This window comes from Scyliorhinus canicula, chromosome 3 (assembly GCF_902713615.1).
Source record: "Scyliorhinus canicula chromosome 3, sScyCan1.1, whole genome shotgun sequence".
In the NCBI taxonomy this organism is placed as follows: domain Eukaryota; kingdom Metazoa; phylum Chordata; class Chondrichthyes; order Carcharhiniformes; family Scyliorhinidae; genus Scyliorhinus; species Scyliorhinus canicula.
The window spans coordinates 10,836,565-10,857,341 of record NC_052148.1 but is presented as its reverse complement, the minus strand read 5'-3'; the positions used below and the strand labels follow the sequence as shown (position 1 = coordinate 10,857,341).

The window sequence follows — 20,777 nt, the reverse complement described above, 5'->3', positions numbered from 1 at the left end:
TGAGTGTGTGTCTGCCAGTTAATGAGTGTGAGTGAGTGTGTGCATGTGTGGTGTCTGTGCCTGTGTGAGCTGCCTGTTTATCTGTGTGTGTGTATGATGTATGCCTCTGTGTGGGTTTGTGTGTGTGTGGGTGTGCGCGTGTGTATGGGTATGTGTGTGTGAGTATGTGAGTGGGTGAGCATGTATCTGAGTGAGTGTGTGAGTGAGTAAGTTAGTGTGCTTGAGCGAATGAGCGTGTGTGCGGTGTATGTCTGTATGTCTGCCTACCTGTGTGAGTATGTGAGTGGGTGTGTATGTGCATGTGCAAGTGTGTGTGTGTGAGTGAGTGTGAGTGAGCATGTGTGTGAGTATGTGAGTGAGTGTGTGAGTGAGTGTGAGCATATGTGTGAGTCAGCATGTGTGAGTGTGAGTGAGTGAGCATGTTGAAAAATTGAAATAGAAAACCGCTTATTGTCACAAGTAGGCTTCAATGAAGTTACTGTGAAAAGCCCCTAGTCGCCACATTCCGGCGCCTGTTCGGGGAGGTTGGTACGGGAATTGAACCGTGCTGCTGGCCTGCTTGGCCTGCTTTCAAAGCCAGCGATTTAGCCGTGTGCTGTGAGTGTGTGAGTGTGAGTGAGTGTGAGCATGTGTGAGTGAGTGAGTGTGAGCATGTATTTTTATTGTTATGTGCATGTTCATGGGAGTGTGAGTGTGTGTGTGGCGTCTGTCTACCTGCCTGTGTGAGTGAGTGAGCATGGCAGGGATTCTCCCCTACCCGGCGGGGCGGGGGGTCGGAGAATCCCGCCCCACGTGTCTAAGTGATTGTGTGTGTCTGTGTGGTGACTGTGAGTGAGTGAATGACTGAGTGGGTCAGAGTGCGTCAGTCAGTGCATGTGTCTGAATGATTATTTGACTGTGTCTGTCTATATGTGTGTGTGCATCTGCCAGTATGTGGCAACATAAGAGTGTGCACACATATGTGCGAGCATGTGCGTCAGTGTAAGTGCTGAGTGTGAGCATGTGTCTGTTTGCGGCCTCTATCTGTTTATGTGTGAATATGCGTGTGTTGTGCGTGTGGTGTGTGTATGTGTGAGTGTCTGTCAGTGTGAATGAGAGTGTGTCTGTGTGTGTATGTGTGGTCTCTATCTGTTATAAGAACATAAGAACTAGGAGCAGGAGTAGGCCATCTGGCCCCTCGAGCCTGCTCCGCCATTCAATTAGATCATGGCTGATCTTTTGTGGACTCAGCTCCACTTTCCGGCCCGAACACCATAAGCCTTAATCCCTTTATTCTTCAAAAAACTATCTATCTTTACCTTAAAAACATGTAATGAAGGAGCCTCAACTGCTTCACTGGGCAATGAATTCCATAGATTCACAACCCTTTGGGTGAAGAAGTTCCTCCTAAACTCAGTCCTAAATCTACTTCCCCTTATTTTGAGGCTATGTCCCCTAGTTCTGCTTTCACCCGCCAGTGGAAACAACCTGCCCGCATCTATCCTATCTATTCCCTTCATAATTTTAAATGTTTCTATAAGATCCCCCCTCATCCTTCTAAATTCCAACGAGTACAGTCCCAGTCTACTCAACCTCTCTTCATAATCCAACCCCTTCAGCTCTGGGATTAACCTAGTGAATCTCCTCTGCACACCCTCCAGTGCCAGTACGTCCTTTCTCAAGTAAGGAGACCAAAACTGAACACAATATTCCAGGTGTGGCCTCACTAACACCTTATACAATTGCAGCATAACCTCCCTAGTCCTAAACTCCATCCCTCTAGCAATGAAGGACAAAATTCCATTTGCCTTCTTAATCACCTGTTGCACCTGTAAACCAACCTTCTGTGACTCATGCACTAGCACACCCAAGTCTCTCTGCACAGCGGCATGCTTTAATATTTTATTGTTTAAATAATAATCCCGTTTGCTGTTATTCTACCAAAATGGATAACCTCACATTTGTCAACATTGTATTCCATCTGCCAGACCCTAGCCCATTCACTTAACCTATCCAAATCCCTCTGCAGACTTCCAGTATCCTCTGCACTTTTCGCTTTACCACTCATCTTAGTGTCATCTGCAAACTTGGACACATTGCCCTTGGTCCCCAACTCTAAATCATCTATGTAAATTGTGAACAATTGTGGGTCCAACACGGATCCCTGAGGGACACCACTAGCTACTGATTGCCAACCAGAGAAACACCCATTAACCCCCACTCTTTGCTTTCTATTAATTAACCAATCCTCTATCCATGCTACTACTTTACCCTTAATGCCATGCATCTTTATCTTATGCAGCAACCTTTTGTGTGGCACCTTGTCAAAGGCTTTCTGGAAATCCAGATATACCACGTCCATCGGCTCCCTGTTATCTACTGCACTGGTAATGTCCTCAAAAAATTCCACTAAATTAGCTAGGCACGACCTGCCCTTTATGAACCCATGCTGCGTCTGCCCAATGGGACAATTTCTATCCAGATGCCTCGCTATTTCTTCCTTGATGATAGATTCCAGCATCTTCCCTACTACCGAAGTTAAGCTCACTGGCCTATAATTTCCTGCTTTCTGCCTACCTCCTTTTTTAAACAGTGGTGTCACGTTTGCTAATTTCCAATCCACTGGGACCACCCCAGAGTCTAGTGAATTTCGGTAAATTATCACTAGTGCATCTGCAATTTCCTTAGCCATCTCTTTTAGCACTCTGGGATGCATTCATCAGGGCCAGGAGACTTGTCTACCTTTAGCCCCATTAGCTTGCCCATCACTACCTCCTTAGTGATAACAATCCTCTCAAGGTCCTCACCTGTCATAGCCTCATTTCTATCTGTCGCTGGCATATTATTTGTGTCTTCCACTGTGAAGACCGACCCAAAAAACCTGTTCAGTTCCTCAGCCATTTCCTCATCTCCCATTATTAAAACTCCCTTCTCATCCTCTAAAGGACCAATATTTACCTTAGCCACTCTTTTTTGTTTTATATATTTGTAAAAACTTTTACTGTCTGTTTTTATATTCTGAGCAAGTTTACTCTCATACTCTATCTTACTCTTCTTTATAGCTTTTTTAGTAGCTTTCTCTTGCCCCCTAAAGAGTTATGTATGAGCCTGTGTGTGAGGTTGTATGTGGTGTGTATGTGTTGTGTGTGAGGTGTTTTTGAATGAGAGTATGTGTGAGTATGTTGTGTGTGTGTGTGTGTGTGAGTGTTGTATGTGCGATGTCTGTGTGAGAATGTGTTTGTGTGTGTGGTGTCTGTGTGTGTCTGAGCGTGTGTGCTCCCTGTCTGCTTGTGTGCGAGAGTGTGTGGGGATGTGTGTGTGTGTGTGGTGCCTGTCTGATATGTTTGAGAGTGTGTGTGTGTGGTGTGAGTGTGTGAGTGTGTGCGTGAGTGAACGATGTGTGTTTGAGTGTGTGTGTGAGTTTGTGTGTGAATGAGTGAGTATGTGAGTGGTGTGGGAGCTTGTGTGTGTGTCTGTGTCTGGTATCTGCATTGCACCGTCTCTGTGTGACTGTGTGTGTGTGTGAGACCAGCTGAGTACTCTCACTGAGTAAGCTGACACAGGTAAATGTCCATGACAATAAGTTGCTGGAAGTATGACTGGACAATGGAGCTGAAGCCAGGGAGTGTCAGCACCTTCAGGTGAGGAGGAGGGGATCATTCCTCCAGAAAAACCACAGACACCTTCCACACTTCCTGCGCCTTGACCTTTGACATACACAACATCATTTGTTGTGACACATTCAGGGTGCGTCGATAATGCGGCTAAATGTATTTTTATCAAGCAGTGAGTGGAAAACGATCCAAACATTTCTCACAGAATAATGGGAAATAATAAAGCTCATTCACTGAAAACCTCCCAACACCTTCCCTTCCCTTGCAGATCAATCCATCTGAACATCTGTATCCCAACAAAAAAATATTCAACTCCCGAGGGGGAAAACCCTTCAAACCTTCACGGCCTCTGTCCCCTCACCACAAGTTGAACAGTCACCGTTATAAAAAGGGATGTCCAATAAATAAAAAAAAAAGTTTATTCTTTCAGATAATTTTTAATATAATATATATTTATATATATACACCGAGGATGGTTAATGTCACAGGAGGAGTGTCACTGGCTTTGAGGTACATCCTGAAGTACATTTTTCTTTTCCGATTCTGTCTCCGCAAAGTCTTGTCCAAGATCTTCGATGATTGTCAATGTGTTGTTGTTGTTCTCCAAACTGTTTGGACCTTTTTGCCATCTTCCTCGCACTGGATGTAAATGTCCGTGCTTTCAGGTAGTCCGTTTCACTGTCACTCCCTCCTCGCCGTCCTCCCACCCCTGTTCTCCCTCGCTAATCCTCTGAGGTGACATCAATGTCCTCGGGACTGGACTGTTTCGTTGCCAACCTCCAGCGGTTGACGTGGTGCGAGCCTTTCTTTTTCTGCTGGGAATCAGGTCCCTCCTCCTCCAACTTCTGACGTTTGTATTTTGTCCTCCTGTTTTGGAACCACACCTTCACCTGCAATAAACAAAGACAAGGAGATTCACTTGGGCTGACAAGTTACATTCGCGCCACACAAGTGCCAGGCAATGACCATCTCCTACAAGAGAGGATCTAACTATCACCCCTTGCCATTCAATTACCATCGCTGAATCCCCCACAATCAACATCCTGGGGGTTACCATTGATCAGGAACTGAACTGGACTAGTCAGAGAAGTTGACCTGGAGCAGCGTCTCACGGGAAAATCTACAATGGCGAAGTGGAGGGCTGTGGTGAATGTATTACTGCTACCATTCACCATTGTATTGCATTACATTGTATTGTATTATGTTGATGCCCTTGTGAGCTCCGCTTGTGGCTCCGCCCACTCGGGGGAGGTATATAGAGCTGCCGCCCTGTAGGCGGCACTCAGTACAGAGCAGTCGCAGGCAGGCACAGATCTAGCTGATTAAAACCACTGTTCACTTCAACTCTTCGTCTCGTGTGAATTGATGGTCGCATCAAGGGCATTCGGAAAGGAAATGGGGAGAGTGCACGTCCAACATGTTCCTGATAGAAGAAAACGTTCAGGGAACCTGGACGGCTGGGACAATCCAGGACTGGATAAGGAGGAAGAGAAAGGCTTTTGGCAAATCCAAAGGGAGAAATTCAACTGCGGCCTGAGAGGAAGATAGCAAGTTTGAGAGGGAACTTCAGAAAGCAATTAGGAGAGAAAAAAGGGGCATGAAAAATGACTTGAGACTAAGATTAGGGACGACCCGAAGATATTCTATAAATACATTAAGGGGAAGAGGTTAACCAGGGAAAGAATAGGTCCATGAGAGCCACGGGTACAATGTGTGTGAAACCGCAGGACGTTGCGAGGGTGTTAAGTGACTACAGCTCATCGGTCTTCACTCAGGAGAAGGAGGATGTAGGTACAGACTTCAGGAAATGGGATTGTGAGGACCTTGAGGAGTGTGACACAGGAAGTGAGGAGGTATTGGAGGCTTTGACAAATAGACAAATCCCCAGGCCCGGATGAATTGTATCCCAGGATGCTGTGGGAGGCGAGGCAGGAAATTGCAGGGACTCTGACACAAGTTTTTAATTCCTCTCTGGCCACGGGGGAAGTGCCAGAGGACTGGGAACAGCTAATGTGGTGCCACTTTTCAAAAAGGGTGGGAGAGATAAAGCAGGGAGTTACAGACGGGTGAGTCTCACGTCAGGGGGAGGGAAACTGCTGGAGAAAATTCTGAAGGGGACAATTAATTTCCATTTGGAAAGACATGGGATGATTCGGGATGGTCAGCATGGCTTTGTCACAGGGAGGTCGTGCCTGACAAATTAGAAAGGATTTTTTGATAAAGTAACCGAGTGTGTGGATGAAGTAAGTGTAGTTGATGTAGTTTATATGGATTTTAGCAAAGCCGTTGACAAGGTCCCACACGGGAGACTGGTTGAGAAGATTGAAGCACGTGGAATTTAAGGAAACGTGTCGAGGTGGATCAGGAACTGACTCAGTAATAGGACCCAAAGGGTGGGGGTAAAAGGATGTTTGAGTAACTGGAGGCCGGTATCCAGCGGTGTACCACAGGAGGCTGGATGAGTTCATAGAACATAGAACATAGAACATAGAACGATACAGCGCAGTACAGGCCCTTCGGCCCTCGATGTTGCACCGACATGGAAAAAAAAACTAAAGGCCATCTAACCTACACTATGCCCTTATCATCCATATGCTTATCCAATAAATTTTTAAATGCCCTCAATGTTGGCGAGTTCACTACTGTTGCAGGTAGGGCATTCCACGGCCTCACCACTCTTTGCGTAAAAAACCCACCTCTGACCTCTGTCCTATATCTATTACCCCTCAATTTAAGGCTATGTCCCCTCGTGCTAGCCACCTCCATCCGCGGGAGAAGGCTCTCGCTGTCCACCCTATCTAACCCTCTGATCATTTTGTATGCCTCTATTAAGTCACCTCTTAACCTTCTTCTCTCTAACGAAAACAACCTCAAGTCCATCAGCCTTTCCTCATAAGATTTTCCCTCCATACCAGGCAACATCCTGGTAAATCTCCTCTGCACCCGTTCCAAAGCTTCCACGTCCTTCCTATAATGAGGCGACCAGAACTGTACGCAATACTCCAAATGCGGCCGTACCAGAGTTTGGTACAGCTGCATCATGACCTCATGGCTCCGGAACTCAATCCCTCTACCAATAAAGGCCAACACACCATAGGCCTTCTTCACAACCCTATCAACCTGGGTGGCAACTTTCAGGGATCTATGTACATGGACACCGAGATCCCTCTGCTCATCCACACTACCAGTTGGCTGAATGGCTGGTTTGTGATGTAGAGCGAGGCCAGCAGCGTGGGTTCAATTCCCGTATCAGCTGAGGTTATTCATGAAGGCCCTGCCTTCTCCACTCTGCCCCTTGCCTAAGGTGTGATGACCCTCAGGGTTAAATCAGTGCAGGTGCCCAGTGCTGGGCCCCTTATTGTTTGTTATATCTATAAGTAAATTCACAGATGACATAAAGATTGGTAGTGATGAGGAGGGTGGGAGGTTACAGGAAGTTATAGATGGGTTGGTCAGATGGGCAGAGCAGTGGCAGATAAAGGCGAGGTGATGCACTTTGGAAGAGGAAATAGGACAAGAGAGTATGTAATGAATGGGAGGACACTAGGAAGCTCAGAGGAACAGATGGATTTTGGGGTAAGTAAAGAGATGGATCTTGGGGAACTTGTTCACATATCCTTCAAGGCTGTAGAGCAGGTGAACAGGGTAGTAAGAAGGCGGATGCAACACTTGCTGTTATCAGTTGTGGCACAGGATATAAGAGCAAGGAGGTTATGTTGGAGCTGTACAGGACTTTGGTTAGGCCACAGCTGGAGTACTGTGTGCAGTTCCCGTCACCTCACTGTCAGAAGGAGGTGATTGCACTGGAGAGGGTGAAGAGGAGATTCACCAGGATGCTGCCTGGGATGGAGCCTCGGAGGTACGAGGAGCGGCTGGATAGGCTGAGGTGGTTTATTCTGGAGCAGAGAAGGAGGAGAGGGGTGGGGGATATGATCGGTGTGTTTACGATTGGGGTTTGGACAGGGTAAATAGGAAGCAGCTGTTTTCCTTGGTTGAGGGGGTCAATCACAAGTGGGCATAGTTTTAGGGTGAGGGCAGGAGATTCCGAGGGGATGTGAGAAAAAAACAATCCCCCAGAGGGTGGTGAGAATCTGGTCTGCACGGCCTGGGAAGGTAGTGGAGGCTGGAAACCTCACAGCCTTTAAAAAACACTTGGATGAAGACTTGAAAAAATATCACACTCAAGGATAAGTGCTGGTAAGTGGGATTGGCGCGAGATTACGGGTATTTATTGTTGGTGCAGACTCAATACCAAGGGCCTTTTCTGCGCTGTACGACTCTATGACCCTGTATAAATACTGTGGCTACTAGGCCAGGTCCGAGGCTGGGAATTCTGCATTGAGTAACTCACCTCCTGACTCCTCAAAGCCGTCTACAAGGCATAAATCAGGAGTGTGATGGAATATTCCCCACTTGCCTGGGTGAGTGCAGCTCCATCCACACTCAAGAAGCTCAACACCATCCAGGATATAGCAGCCCACATGATTGGCACCTCATCCACCAAATTAAACTTTCCTCCCTCTACCGCTGACTCGCAGTAGCAGCTGTGTGTACCATCGACAAGATGCATTGCAGCAACCCACAAAGGTTCCTTCGACAATACCTCTGGCACCTTGAAGGACAAGGAAGGCAAAAGCACGGGAACACTACTCCAAAACCCTGGAACTCTCTCCCTAACCACACTGTGGGAATACCTACGCCACATGGATTAGCCAGCGGCATCTACATTCCTTGAAATGTTTATCCTATACTCGAACACCCAGAATCAACAGGGGGCAAACATGAATTAAGACAAACTGCGGCACAGTGGCACAGTGGTTAGCACTGCAGCCTTACAGAACCAGGGACCCGGGTTCAATTCTGTTCTTGGGTGACTGTCTGTGCGGAGTCTGCACGTCCTGCCCTGTGTGTGCGTGGGTTTCCTCCAGGTGCTCCGCTTTCCTCCCACAGTCCAAAGATGTGCAGGTTAGGTGGATTGGCCATGATAAATTGTGCAGGGGTACGGGAATAAATCTAAAAGTGCAACAGGTGTTGTGTATAAACCCCTGGTAGCACGGTTCTCTCGAGGTTCTTGTTCCTCTTCCAGTGTTTGCCCATCTTTATCACTAGGGCCTTTTTTAGGAGGGTGACTAGCAGCATCATGAGCTTTGTTTGGGCGCATGGGACCCCGAGGGTGAAGAGGGTCTTCTTGGAGCGGGGTAGAGATGGTAAGGGGCTGGCGTTACCCAATCTCTCGGGGTATTATTGGGCAGCCAATGTGTCGATGGTGCGCAAGTGGGTAATGGAGGGGGAGGGGGCAGCATGGAAACGGATGGAAAGGGCGTCCTGTGGAGATACAAGCCTGGGGGCCCTGGTAACGGCGCCGTGGCCGCTCCCTCCTACGAGGTATACCACGAGTCCGGTGGTGGTGGCCACCCTCAAGATTTGGGAGCAATGGAGGCGATATAGGGGGGAAGTGGGGGGCTCGATGGAGGCTCCGTTAAGGGGGAACCATCGGTTCATCCCGGGGAACATGGATGGGGGATTTCAGGGTTGGCACAGAGCGGGCATCAGACAGCTGAGGGACCTGTTCATTGATGGGAGGTTTACGAGCCTGGGGGAGTTGGAGGAGAAATTTGGGCTCCCCCCGGGGAACATGTTCAGGTATCTGCAGGTAAAGGCATTTGCTAGACGGCAGGTGGAGGGATTCCCTTCGCTTCCCGCGAGGGGGGTGAGCGACAGGGTGCTTTTGGGGGTCTGGGTCGGAGAGGGGAAGATATCTGATATCTACAAGGTAATGCAGGAGGTGGAGGAGGCATCAGTAGAGGAGCTGAAAGCTAAGTGGGGGGGGGAGCTGGGGGAGCAGATCGAGGATGGGACATGGGCGGATGCTCTGGAGAGGGTTAACTCTTCCTCCTCATGTGCACGGCTTAGCCTCATCCAATTCAAGGTGCTGCACCGGGCCCACATGACTGGGACGAGGATGAGTAAGTTCTTTGGGGGTGAAGACAGGTGTGTCAGGTGTTCGGGAAGTCCAGCGAACCATGCCCATATGTTCTGGGCATGCCCGGCACTGGAGGAGTTCTGGAAGGGGGTGACGAGGACGGTGTCGAGGGTGGTAGGATCCAGGGTCAAGCCAGGCTGGGGATTTCTGGGGTTGGGGTGGAGCCGGGAGTGCAGGAGGCGAAAGAGGCCGGTGTGCTGGCCTTTACGTCCCTAGTAGCCCTGCGAAGGATCTTGCTACAATGGAAGGATGCGAGGCCCCCAAGCGTGGAGACCTGGATCAATGACATGGCGGGTTTCATTAAGCTAGAGAAGGTCAAATTCGCCCTGAGGGGGTCGGTACAAGGGTTCTTTAGGCGGTGGCAACCTTTCCTCGACTTTCTGGCTCAACGATAGGGTACGGGGACAGTAGCAGCAGCAACCCGGGGGGGAGGGGGGGAAAAAGGGGGGGGGTGGGGGGACGTTGACTATGTTTGCTTATTTAATTTTAATTTATTTTTAAGTTCTCTTGTTGTTTACCGGGTTTGGGGGGGTGGGGGGGGGGGGGGCGTGGGTGTGATACGTGCGCTGATACAGTCTTGGGGGTGTTACAGTTATTATGGTGTTTTATTGTTGCTTTTCATTGTTTGTTGTTATATTTTCTGTAAAAAATTCCAATAAAAATTATTTTTTTAAAATAAAATAAACCCCTGGTAGCAGCTCGGAAGCGCTAGATTGTATAAGAATAATGATAATCTTTATTATGGTCACAAGTAGGCTGACATTAACACTGCAATGAAGTTACTGTGAAAAGCTCCCTAGTCGTCACACTCCGGCACCTGTTCGGGTACACAGAGGGAGAATTCAGAATGTCCAATTCACCTAACAAGCACGTACTCCGAGACTTGTCGGAGGTAAAATGCAGAAATTAGGCAAGTATGTTGAAAAGGCAAAGGGCCTGGTTTAGCACAGGGCTAAATCGCTGGCTTTGAAAGCAGACCAAGGCAGGCCAGCAGCGTGGCTTCAATTCCCGTACCAGCCTCCCCGAACAGGCGACGGAATGTGGCGACTAGGGGCTTTGTACAGTAACTTCATTTGAAACCTACTCGTGACAATAAGCGATTTTCATTTCATTTCAACTAGTATCAATTGGGGATTTTAACTTACACATAGGTTGGGAGAGGCTGTGAAGTACCTGCCAGAAAGGTTTCTGAAGTGTTTCAGGAATAATTTCCCGCAGCAATATGTCCTGGACTCAACAAGGGGACAAACAATACTGGATTTAGAAATGAGTAATTAGCCGGATTTAACTGGTAACCTAATTGTGCGTGAGCATTTATCAAATAGTGATCATAACATGATCGGGTTCAGTGTCATGTTTGACAGTGAAAAGCACCAATCGGCTGCTTGAATTTTAGATTTAGAAAAGGCCGACCTGAGTGAGATGAGGGGGAGACTGTGCTCAGTAAACTGGGAAAATCTGCTGATGGGTAAATCAACTGAGGAACTGTGGAAGGTGTTTAAAGAAATATTTAACGCAATACAGAACCAGTATATATCCCTGAGAGCGGAAAGCTTCCCTTCATACAAACAACAGCCATGGACAAGTAAAGGGATAAGGGACAAGGTGAAACTAAAAGGAAGGGCTGACAAAATTGCAAAAAACAGCACAGATCCTGCTGAATGGGAAAGATACAAAGACTAGCAGAAAGTCATAGCGCAGCTGATAAGAGCTACTAAAAAGGATTATGAAAGCAAACTTGCAAGGGACATCAAAATCAATAAGAAGTTTATTGTTACACAAAGGGAAAGCAGGTGATCAGGGATAATATTGACCTGTTAAAGACTGTTCTGAGGAATGTGGAGGAACAGAGAGATCTTGGGGTCCATGTCCACAGATCTCTGAAGATTGCCACTCAAGTAGATAGAGCCGTGAAGAAGGCCTATAGTGTGTTAGCGTTTATTAACAGGGGGCTTGAGTTTAAGAGCCGTGGGGTTATGCTGCAACTGTACATGACCCTGGTGAGACCACATTTGGAGTATTGTGTGCAGTTCTGGTCACCTCACTATAGGAAGGATGTGGTAGCATTGGAAAGGGTGCAAAGGAGATTTACCAGGATGCTGCCTGGTTTGCAGGATAGGTCTTATGAGGAAAGGTTGAGGGAGCTAGGGCTTTTCTCTTTGGAGCGGAGGAGGATGAGAGGTGACTTAATAGAGGTTTATCAGATGATGAGGGGGATAGATAGTGTGCACTTTCAGAGACTATTTCCTCGGGTAGATGTACAAGGGGGCATAACTATAAGATTCAGGGTGGGAGATATAAGAGGGATGTCCGAGGTAGGTTCTTTACTCAGAGAGTGGTTAGAGTGTGGAATGGACTGCCTGCTGTGATAGTGGAGTCGGACACTTTAGGAACTTTCAAGCGGTTATTGGATAGGCACATGGAGCACACCAGAATGACAGGGAGTGGGATAGCTTGATCTTGGTTTCGGACAAAGCTCAGCACAACATCGAGGGTGGAAGGGTGTGTGCTGTACTGTTCTATGTTCTATGTTCTATGTAAGTGAGGATATTGTTAGTGGCTATGGGGAAATGGCAGACATGTTGAATAATTTGGGGCCTCACGGTAGCATGGTGGTTAGCATCAATGCTTCACAGCTCCAGGGTCCCAGGTTCGATTCCCGGCTGGGTCACTGTCTGTGTGGAGTCTACACGTCCTCCCCGTGTGTGCGTGGGTTTCCTCCGGGTGCTCCGGTTTCCTCCCACAGTCCAAAGATGTGCGGGTTAGGTGGATTGGCCATGCTAAATTGCCCGTAGTGTAAGGTTAATGGGGGGATTGTTGGGTTATGGGTATACGGGTTACGTGGGTTTAAGTAGGGTGATCATTGTTCGGCACAACATCGAGGGCCGAAGGGCCTGTTCTGTGCTGTACTGTTCTAATTCTAATTCTAATTCTAATTACTTTGCCTCAGTATTTATAGCAGAGCAGGAGGATAGCGTGTTGGAAGTCCCGAGGACATCACTTGTGGATCGGGGATAGGGACTGAATAAAATTAACATAAGCAAAATTTTGGAATGAGGAAATTAATGGAGCTGAAGAGTTCCCGGGATCCGACAGTTTTTTCCGAGGGTGTTAAAGGCGGTAGGGAGCACATTGTAGATGCCCTCAGTATAATCTTCCAGAGTTCCCTTGATTCAGGAGTCGTCCCTCTGAATTGGAAAATTGCTCGTGTCACTCTGCTTTTTAAAAAGGGTGAAAGAGGAAAACCAGGAAATTACAGACCAGCCTAACATCTGTGGTGGGGAAATTGTTGGAGTCGATAATCAGGGATCGGGTAACTGAACAGCACGAAAAGTTTCAGTTAATCAGCGAGATTCATGATCAGCACAGATTCATGCCAGGTGGGTCATGCCTGATAAACCTCACTGATTTTTTTGAAGAGGTGGCTAAGGTAGTGGACAAGGGAATGTCGATGGATGTTGTTTATATGGACTTCCAGAAGGCATATGATATAGTCCCACATACTGTTAACTAAGGTAGAAGTCCACGGAATTGAGGGAAAATTACTCACGTGGCCGGGAAATTGGTTGCTTGGCAGGCAACAGAACTCAGGGATAATGAGTAGGTACTCAAATTGGCAGGATGTGACTCATGGTGTCCCACAGAGATCTGCGTAGGGCCTGAATTGCTCTCTTAACGACTTGGATAATGGCACAGAAAGTCATAGCACTGGCTCATATTGTCACTGGGTCAGATTCCTGGAACTCCCTCCCTAACAGCACTGTGGGTGTATCTACACTGACCCCTCAGGCACTGCAGCAGTTCAAGAAGGAAATTCACCACCACCTTCTCAAGGGTAACAAGGGATGGGTAATAAATGCTGGCCTAACCCACAACACCCACATCCCATAAATTAATTTTTAAAAATATATCCGAATTTGCTGATGACACATAGTTGGGTGGCATTGCAGAGAGTGTAGATGACAGCATAAAATTACAAAGGGATATTGATCAACGTGGTGAATGGGTAAAACTGCGGCAGAAGGATTTCAAGCAAGTGTGAGGTAATCCATTTTGGATCAAGAAAAGATCTATCAGGGTATTTTCTGGCTGATATGAAGCTAAATGCAATGGATGTCCTAGACCTGGGGGTTCAGGTGCATAGATTCTCAAAATGAATGAAATGAAAATCGCTTATTGTCACGAGTAGGCTTCAAATGAAGTAACTGTGAAAAGCCCCGAGCCGCCACATTCCGGCGCCTGTTCGGGGAGGCTGGTACGGGAATTGAACCCGCGCTGCTGGCCTTGGTCTGCTTTAAAAGCCAGCTATTTAGCCCACTGTGCTAAACCATCCCCTCAAATGCCATGAGCACGTGGCCTTTATATCGAGAGGACTAGAGTATAAACGATGTAAAGGTTATGCTGCAGCTTTACAAAACCCTGGTTCAACCCCACTTTGAGCAGTTCTGGGCACCACACCTTAGGGAGGATATTTTGACCTCGGAGGGAGTGCAACGTTGGCTTACATAAATGACGCTAGGATTATAGGGGTTAAGTTATGAGGAGAGATTATATAAATTAGGCCTGTGTTCTCTAGAATTTAGAAGGCACGCGATGGGGCCTGGCCCGCGATCGGGGCGCACCGATCGACAGATCGGCCTCGCCCCCTCCCGGGCCTATTTTCTTACGTGCCGACCCCTGAACTCCTGTGCCATGTTGCGTCGGGGGCGCGGGTTGACGCCGGTGCCACCGCGCATGCGCGGATCCCGCGGCGCACACTTCGCGCCAGGGTGGGAGGCTGGAGCGGAGTGAACTGCTCCAGTGCCCTGCTGGCCATTGTAGAAGCCAGAGTCGGTATTCCCAGAGGCACGATCACGCCGTCGTGTAACGCCACTGCGTTTCCGATGGCGTGGACACTCTGCCGCCGAATGGGAGAATCCCGCCCAGGAGCAGGGGGAGGCCTTTTGGCCCTTGGAGCCTGCTCCGCCATTCATCACAAACATGGCTGATCATCCAACTCAATAACCTAATCCTGCTTTCCCCCCATAACCTTGGATCCCAATGTCATGAACACTGGCATCTGTTCCGGGGAAAATGGGAGCTGTACTGTTGAGGTGTCCACAATCTGAGATGGGACCAGAGTCCTGGTGTATTGTATAATTCGAGTTGTAGAGAGGGTTTTTAATTAAATAGTGGGAGGGAGCATACATGTGGGGTGGGTTTGGAAAGTTAACGAGAAGGGACAAGGGAGGGTAGTGACAGGGGTGATGATATTCAGAGTGTGACAGGAAGGGACACAAACTAAAAACATCCCTGGTACGTGAAGTCAGAATGGGGAAAAATGGAAAGGCGACAGAATTAAATCTGGTTATCGGAATGCTACGCAGAGTTCCAAACAAGGTGGATGAATTAATAGCACAAATGGCAATAAATGAGTGCGATATGATGGTCATTCCAGGAACAGGGTGGCAAAGTGATCACAACTATTATTCAAGGAAATTTGACAATTCTGAACGGCAGGAAGGTAGAAAACAGAGGTGAGGTAGCTCTGTTAACCAAGGGTGAGATCTGTACAGTAGTGAGAAATGATCCTGGTTCAGAGAAGCAAAATCTGGAATTAGTTTGAGTGGAGCTAAGAATAAGTAAAGGAAAGAGGTCAGTGGTGGGAGTGGTTTGTCGGCTCCCTGAAGTAGCTAGCTTGCCGGGCAGATTACAAATCAAGAAATAATGGTGCAGGTAATTGGGGCAGCACGGTAGCATGGTGGTTAGCATAAATGCTTCACAGCTCCAGGGTCCCAGGTTCGATTCCCGGCTGGGTCACTGTCTGTGCGGAGTCTGCACGTCCTCCCCGTGTGTGCGTGGGTTTCCTCCGGGTGCTCTGGTTTCCTCCCACAGTCCAAAGATGTGCGGGTTAGGTGGATTGGCCATGCGAAATTGCCCTTAGTGTCCTAAAAAATAAGGTTAATGGGGGGGTTGTTGGGTTACTGGTATAGGGTGGATACGTTGGCTTGAGTAGGGTGATCATTGCTCGACACAACATCGAGGGCCGAAGGGCCTGTTCTGTGCTGTACTGTTCTAAGTTCTAAGTTCTAAGTAAGAAAGGTGCTGCAATGATCCCGGGAGATCTCAATCTTCATACAGATTGAACAAATCAAATTGGCAAAATCATCCTGGAGGATGAATCAATAATGTGTATTTGGGGCAATTTCACAGAACAATATGTTCTGGAGCAAGCTAGGGAACTGGTTACTTTGGAGCTGAGAATTTGTAATGAGACAGGATGAATTAATGAAGTAAAGGATCCTCTTGGTAAGAGGGATCTTCTTCTTCTTCGGCGATCACTCGCTAACGAGTATGATTGTCCACCTAAGAAATTCCGTGTTACAGATCATGGGTTCTATGGGTCCTTGCGTGGCTGATAAGTCGCATTTTGACCGCACACTTGGCAGGTGTTTCTGGGAGGTGGGGTCTGTCCTCGAACTCTAGATCGCTGATATTCGTTTCTCAGGCTCCATTTCAGGGCCTCTTGTTGCCATTGGGTGGCCTCAAAGAATTATGTACCTTCAATCAGGGGGTTCCTCCAAGTAGGTCTCTCCTGAGTAAGAGTTTCCCAGGTGTTGGCGTCAAGGTATCTTCAGGGTATCTTTGAAGTGCTTCCTTTGCCCTCCTCTTGTTTGGGAGCCTTCCTTAAGCTGTGTGGAGGATTTTCTTTGGCAATTGGTACTCTGACATCCTGAGCACATGGCCGGCCCAATGGAGTTGGGTTTCGATGATCATGGTCCTATGATTGTACTGTTCAAGGACACTGATTGCCAGCACGCCTGTCCTCACAGCTGAAGCGGAGAATCCATCTCAGACAACATTGATGGTCCCTCTCCAGGGCCTTGAGGGGAGTCTGTACATGGCCCAAGTTTCTGAGATGTATAGACGAGATAGGAGGACGTCCACTTTGTACACGAGGATCTTGATGCCAGCATGGATCTTGCATCATCAAAGATTGTCGCCCAGAGGCATCCGAAGGAGGCACTAACAGATTGGATACGATGTTGGATCTCCGCATTGAGGAGAGGTGGCTCGCCAGGTAGGGGAAATGTTCCACGCTTAGAGAGTTTCTCCAATGACCTTGATGAAGGGAGTGACTGGATCTTGCCCTGGGGAGTCTTCCTTGAGACTGAGACCCATTCTTCAGAATGCTTCTGCCAAGGTGTCAAACCTGGCTTAGAGATTCTCTTCTGAGAGAGTGGAGGTGGTGATGTGATCGTAGGCTGAAGTTACACAAGTGATGTCAATGTCGTTTTCTCCTTTGATTTTAACCAGTTGGGGTTAAAAAGTTTTCCGTCCATTCTATAGATGATGTCCACTCCACTGGAAAGCTTGCTCTTTGATGCGATCATCAATTCATTCAGAGACACGAGTCGAAGTAAACTGTGGCTTTAATCGGCTTACAACTGAGCCTGCCTGCGACTATACTGAACTGAAGGCGGACCCGCAGGACCGCAGGACTTATACTTCCTGCTGGGGGCGGAGCCAAGGGCAGAGCCTTGTACAAGCTCCTCATCTCCCCCTGTGGGCAGAGCTGCATAACGGCTCACAGATGGAGCCCACAGGGACACAGTAATGTACAGTGTGAATTTATAGTGGTTACACATTCACCACACTTGACAAGGTGAAGGATGGTGATGATGAAGATGGAGGATAGGGTGTGTGGGGTGGGGGGGGGGGGGGGGGGGGTGATGACACATTCCTGCTTGAATCCAGTCTTGATCTCAAAGGTTCCTGAGTTATTTCCGTCAGTTAGGACTGTCGCCGACATCTTGTTCTGGTGGAGTCGGAGGATGTTGATGAATTTCTCTGGACAGCCGGCCTTTGACAGGGTCTTCCACAGCATTTCCCCATTGACTGAGTCAAAAGCCTTGGTCAGATCGATGGAGGCCGAGGAGAGTGGTGGATGTTGCTCCTGGCATTTTGAAGTTGCCGAGCAGTGAAAATCATGTCCGCTGTTCCATGAATTGGTCGGAATCCACATTGGTTTTCCGGAAGGATTTCCAGAATCTGGGAGAAGGCGGCTAGCGAGGAGTCAGGCGATGATCTTCCCGGTGATGGAGAGCAGGGAGATTCCTCATTAGCCCCCACAGTTCCATTTGTCTCCTTTCCTGAAGATGTTGGCGATGACGGCATCCTTGACGTCAGCAGGAATTTCTTCCCTGTCCCAGATTTTCGGGAACAGCTGACGGAGACTACGAGTGATCTCTTCTCCTCCAAGTATGAAAACCTGGAATCCTGTCCGCTCCTACGGATTTTCCATTCTTGGTGTATCTAATGGCGGCTTCGATTTTGTCCACACTTGGTGGGATTTCCTCAAAGATGTCCTCATCTACGATTGTATCACGGTTTAGGATTGTATCACGGTTCTCTCCATCAGCGGCTGATGTTTCCTCTGTCTCTCAAGAGGGTTGTTACACCAATGTCCTCACACCGTACCAGTTTGAGGCCTAGTGTATTGGGTCCACATACTGCTTTGGTGGAACTGAAGAAGCCACGGATGTTGTGTTTATCGGCGAGGAGTTGCAGCTGGTTAGATTTCTCAGTCCACTATTGGTTCCTGATTTCCCTAGTTTATCTTTGTACCTCCGTCTTGGCTGCTTGATGAGCTTGCCTCTTCGCCTTACTGGTTCTGCCAGGCACGGAGAGCTTTCCTCTTCCGTCGATATGAGGTCTTGGATGGTGTGGTCGTTCTCGTCGAATCAGTCTTGGTGTTTCCTGGTCTTGCAGATGATGGTTTCGTTACAGCTCGAGAGGATGGCTGTGTTTCCAGTTTTCCTCCGCTTCCTTCGAATGGACGCTCGGGAGATTTTGGAGAAGAAACTGTTGGAAGTTGGTATTGGAGGAAGTTCGGAGGAGTTTGGCCAGCCTGATTCCTGGGATGAAGGCGTTATTTTATGAGGAGAGGTTGGACAGGCTGGGCCTGTATCCACTGGAGTTTAGGAGACTGAGAGGTGATCTTACTGAGGGGATGTGACATAGTGGGTGCTGAGAGGATTGTTCTCCCTCATAGGGGAGTCTCGATCTAAGGGACAGAGTTTTAAAAAGGTGTCTCCCACTTATCACTGAGATGAGGGTGGTTAGCCTAAGGAATTCTCCCCCCCAGCGAGCAGTGGAAGTTGGGTCATTGAATATATTCAAGGCCAAGTTAGGCAGATTTTTGATCAACAATGGAGTCCGGGTTATGGGATGGGGATACTAAAGTGGAGTTAAGGCCACAAGTTTAAAGTATTGAACGGTGGAGCAGGCGCGGCATGGTGGCACAGTGGTTAGCACTGCTGTCTCACAGCACCAAGGATCGGATTCAATTCTGGCCTCGGACGACTGTCTGTGTGGAGATTACACTATCTCCCCGTGTCTGCCTGGGCTTCCTCCAGGTGCTCCGGTTTCCTCCCACAGTCCAAAGGTTAGGTGGATTGGCCATGCTAAATTGCCCTTTAGTGTCCAAGTTAGGTGGGGTTACAGGGAGAGGGCAGGGAGTGGACTTGCGTAGATTCCCCTTTCAGTGTGTTGGTGCACACTTGATGGGCCGAAATGGTCTCTGTCATGCTTCTGTGATGCTCAAGAGGCTGAATAGCCCCTCCTGCTCCTCTTTGCAATGTTCTTGTGTTTCCGTTTTTTCAAATACCCACAGTGGTAGCTGGTTGAACAATCCCCCCACTCCCTGGGTAAAGAAGCTTCTCCTGAATTCAAGGTTGGCTTCATGAGTGTCCCTCTTATACCCATGATTCTCTAGTTCAGGTCTTGCCCTCGAGTGGAAATATCTTCTTCACATTTACCTGACTAATCTTTTTAATTCTCGGAGACCCCGATCAAGTCATCCCTCAGTCTTCCATTTTCTGTTGAAGAAAATCCCAGCCCGACCAATCTTTCCTGACGGGTATGAGCTCACAATTCGGGTATCATTCTAGACAATCTTTTTTGCACCTCCTCCACTACTTCAATATTTGTCTACTGATATGAAGACCAGAACTGCTCACAGTACTTCACGAATGATCTAACCAAGGTTCCCTGACAGTCAACATAACTCCTGCACTTTGAACTGTAGCCCTTTAGAAATGACCCCAATACACTCTCTAGGCTGGATTCTCCGCTGCTCCGGCACTGGGGCGGAGAATCCACTTTCACTCCGAAATGGGGCCAGCCGCCGGTACAGCGACTCTCCGGGACCTGATAATCGGCATGATCGCGGAGTATGCCGGGCGGCTGGGGGCCCCATTGACAGAGACCCGGCCAGCGATCCTCCGCTCCCGACCGTCCAAGTTCCTGACGGCGTGAAACTAACCACCTGTTGTCGGTCGGGATGCTGACGTGGCGGCTGCGGACTCAGTCCGCGGCGGCTCTGGTGGGGGGCGGGGGGATCGGAAACCGAGTGGGGCCTCCGGGGAGTGCTTGGTTAGATGCTTGGCTCCGCGGTCCAAGTCCGCCATGGAGCTCGGCGCGGCCGCTGGAGGCCACCACCGTGCACGTGCGCGAACTCCGACCCGGAAGTGCAGGGCCCTGTATCCGCAGCTAAAGCTGCGAGATTCGCTCCGGGTCCCTGCTAGCCCCCTGCAGGGCAGCGAAATTAGTTCATCGTTTTTACAGGAATCTCTGGAGTAAAACCCCAGCGTTTTTACGCTGTGCGGGGACAAAGTCCCATTTTGGGAGAATCAATTTGGGAGAAGCAATTCTTATTGCTTATTAATTTTTCTTATTAATCTTATTGATTATTCTTAATCAATCTCAATCAGTACCTTTAGTAATTGTGTGCCTGCATCCCCAAATCCCCCTGTTCCTCCATCCCATTTAGATTTTCTTCGGCAGTGATAGGCAACCTTGTCTAGTGAGGGGGCCACATGAGAGGTCCTCCTTCATCGGTAGCATTGTGGATAGCACAATTGCTTCACAGCTCCAGGGTCCCGGATTCGATTCCCGGCTGGGTCACTGCCTGTGCGGAGTCTGCACATCCTCCCCGTGTGTGCGTGGGTTTCCTCCGGGTGCTCCGGTTTCCTCCCACAGTCCAAAGATGTGCAGGTTAGGTGGATTGGCCATGATAAATTGCCCTTAGTGTCCAAAATTGCCCTTAGTGTTGGGTGGGGTTACTGGGTTATGGGGATAGGGTGAAGGTGCTGACCTTGGGTCGAGTGCTCTTTCCAAGAGCTGGTGCAGACTCGATGGGCCGAATGGCCTCCTTCTGC

General features: G+C 48.6%; 1 protein-coding gene across 1 annotated transcript in view; it reads right to left on the bottom strand.

Moving 5' to 3' along the window:
* Positions 1-4,009: 4,009 nt before the first annotated feature.
* Positions 4,010-20,777, bottom strand: part of emx1 (empty spiracles homeobox 1) — a 75,741-nt gene continuing 58,973 nt past the window's right edge. The window contains exon 3 of the mRNA XM_038793004.1: positions 4,010-4,483. Coding sequence (XP_038648932.1) covers positions 4,316-4,483 — 168 coding nt within the window. The 3' untranslated portion in view covers positions 4,010-4,315. The remainder of the gene's footprint in view (positions 4,484-20,777) is intronic.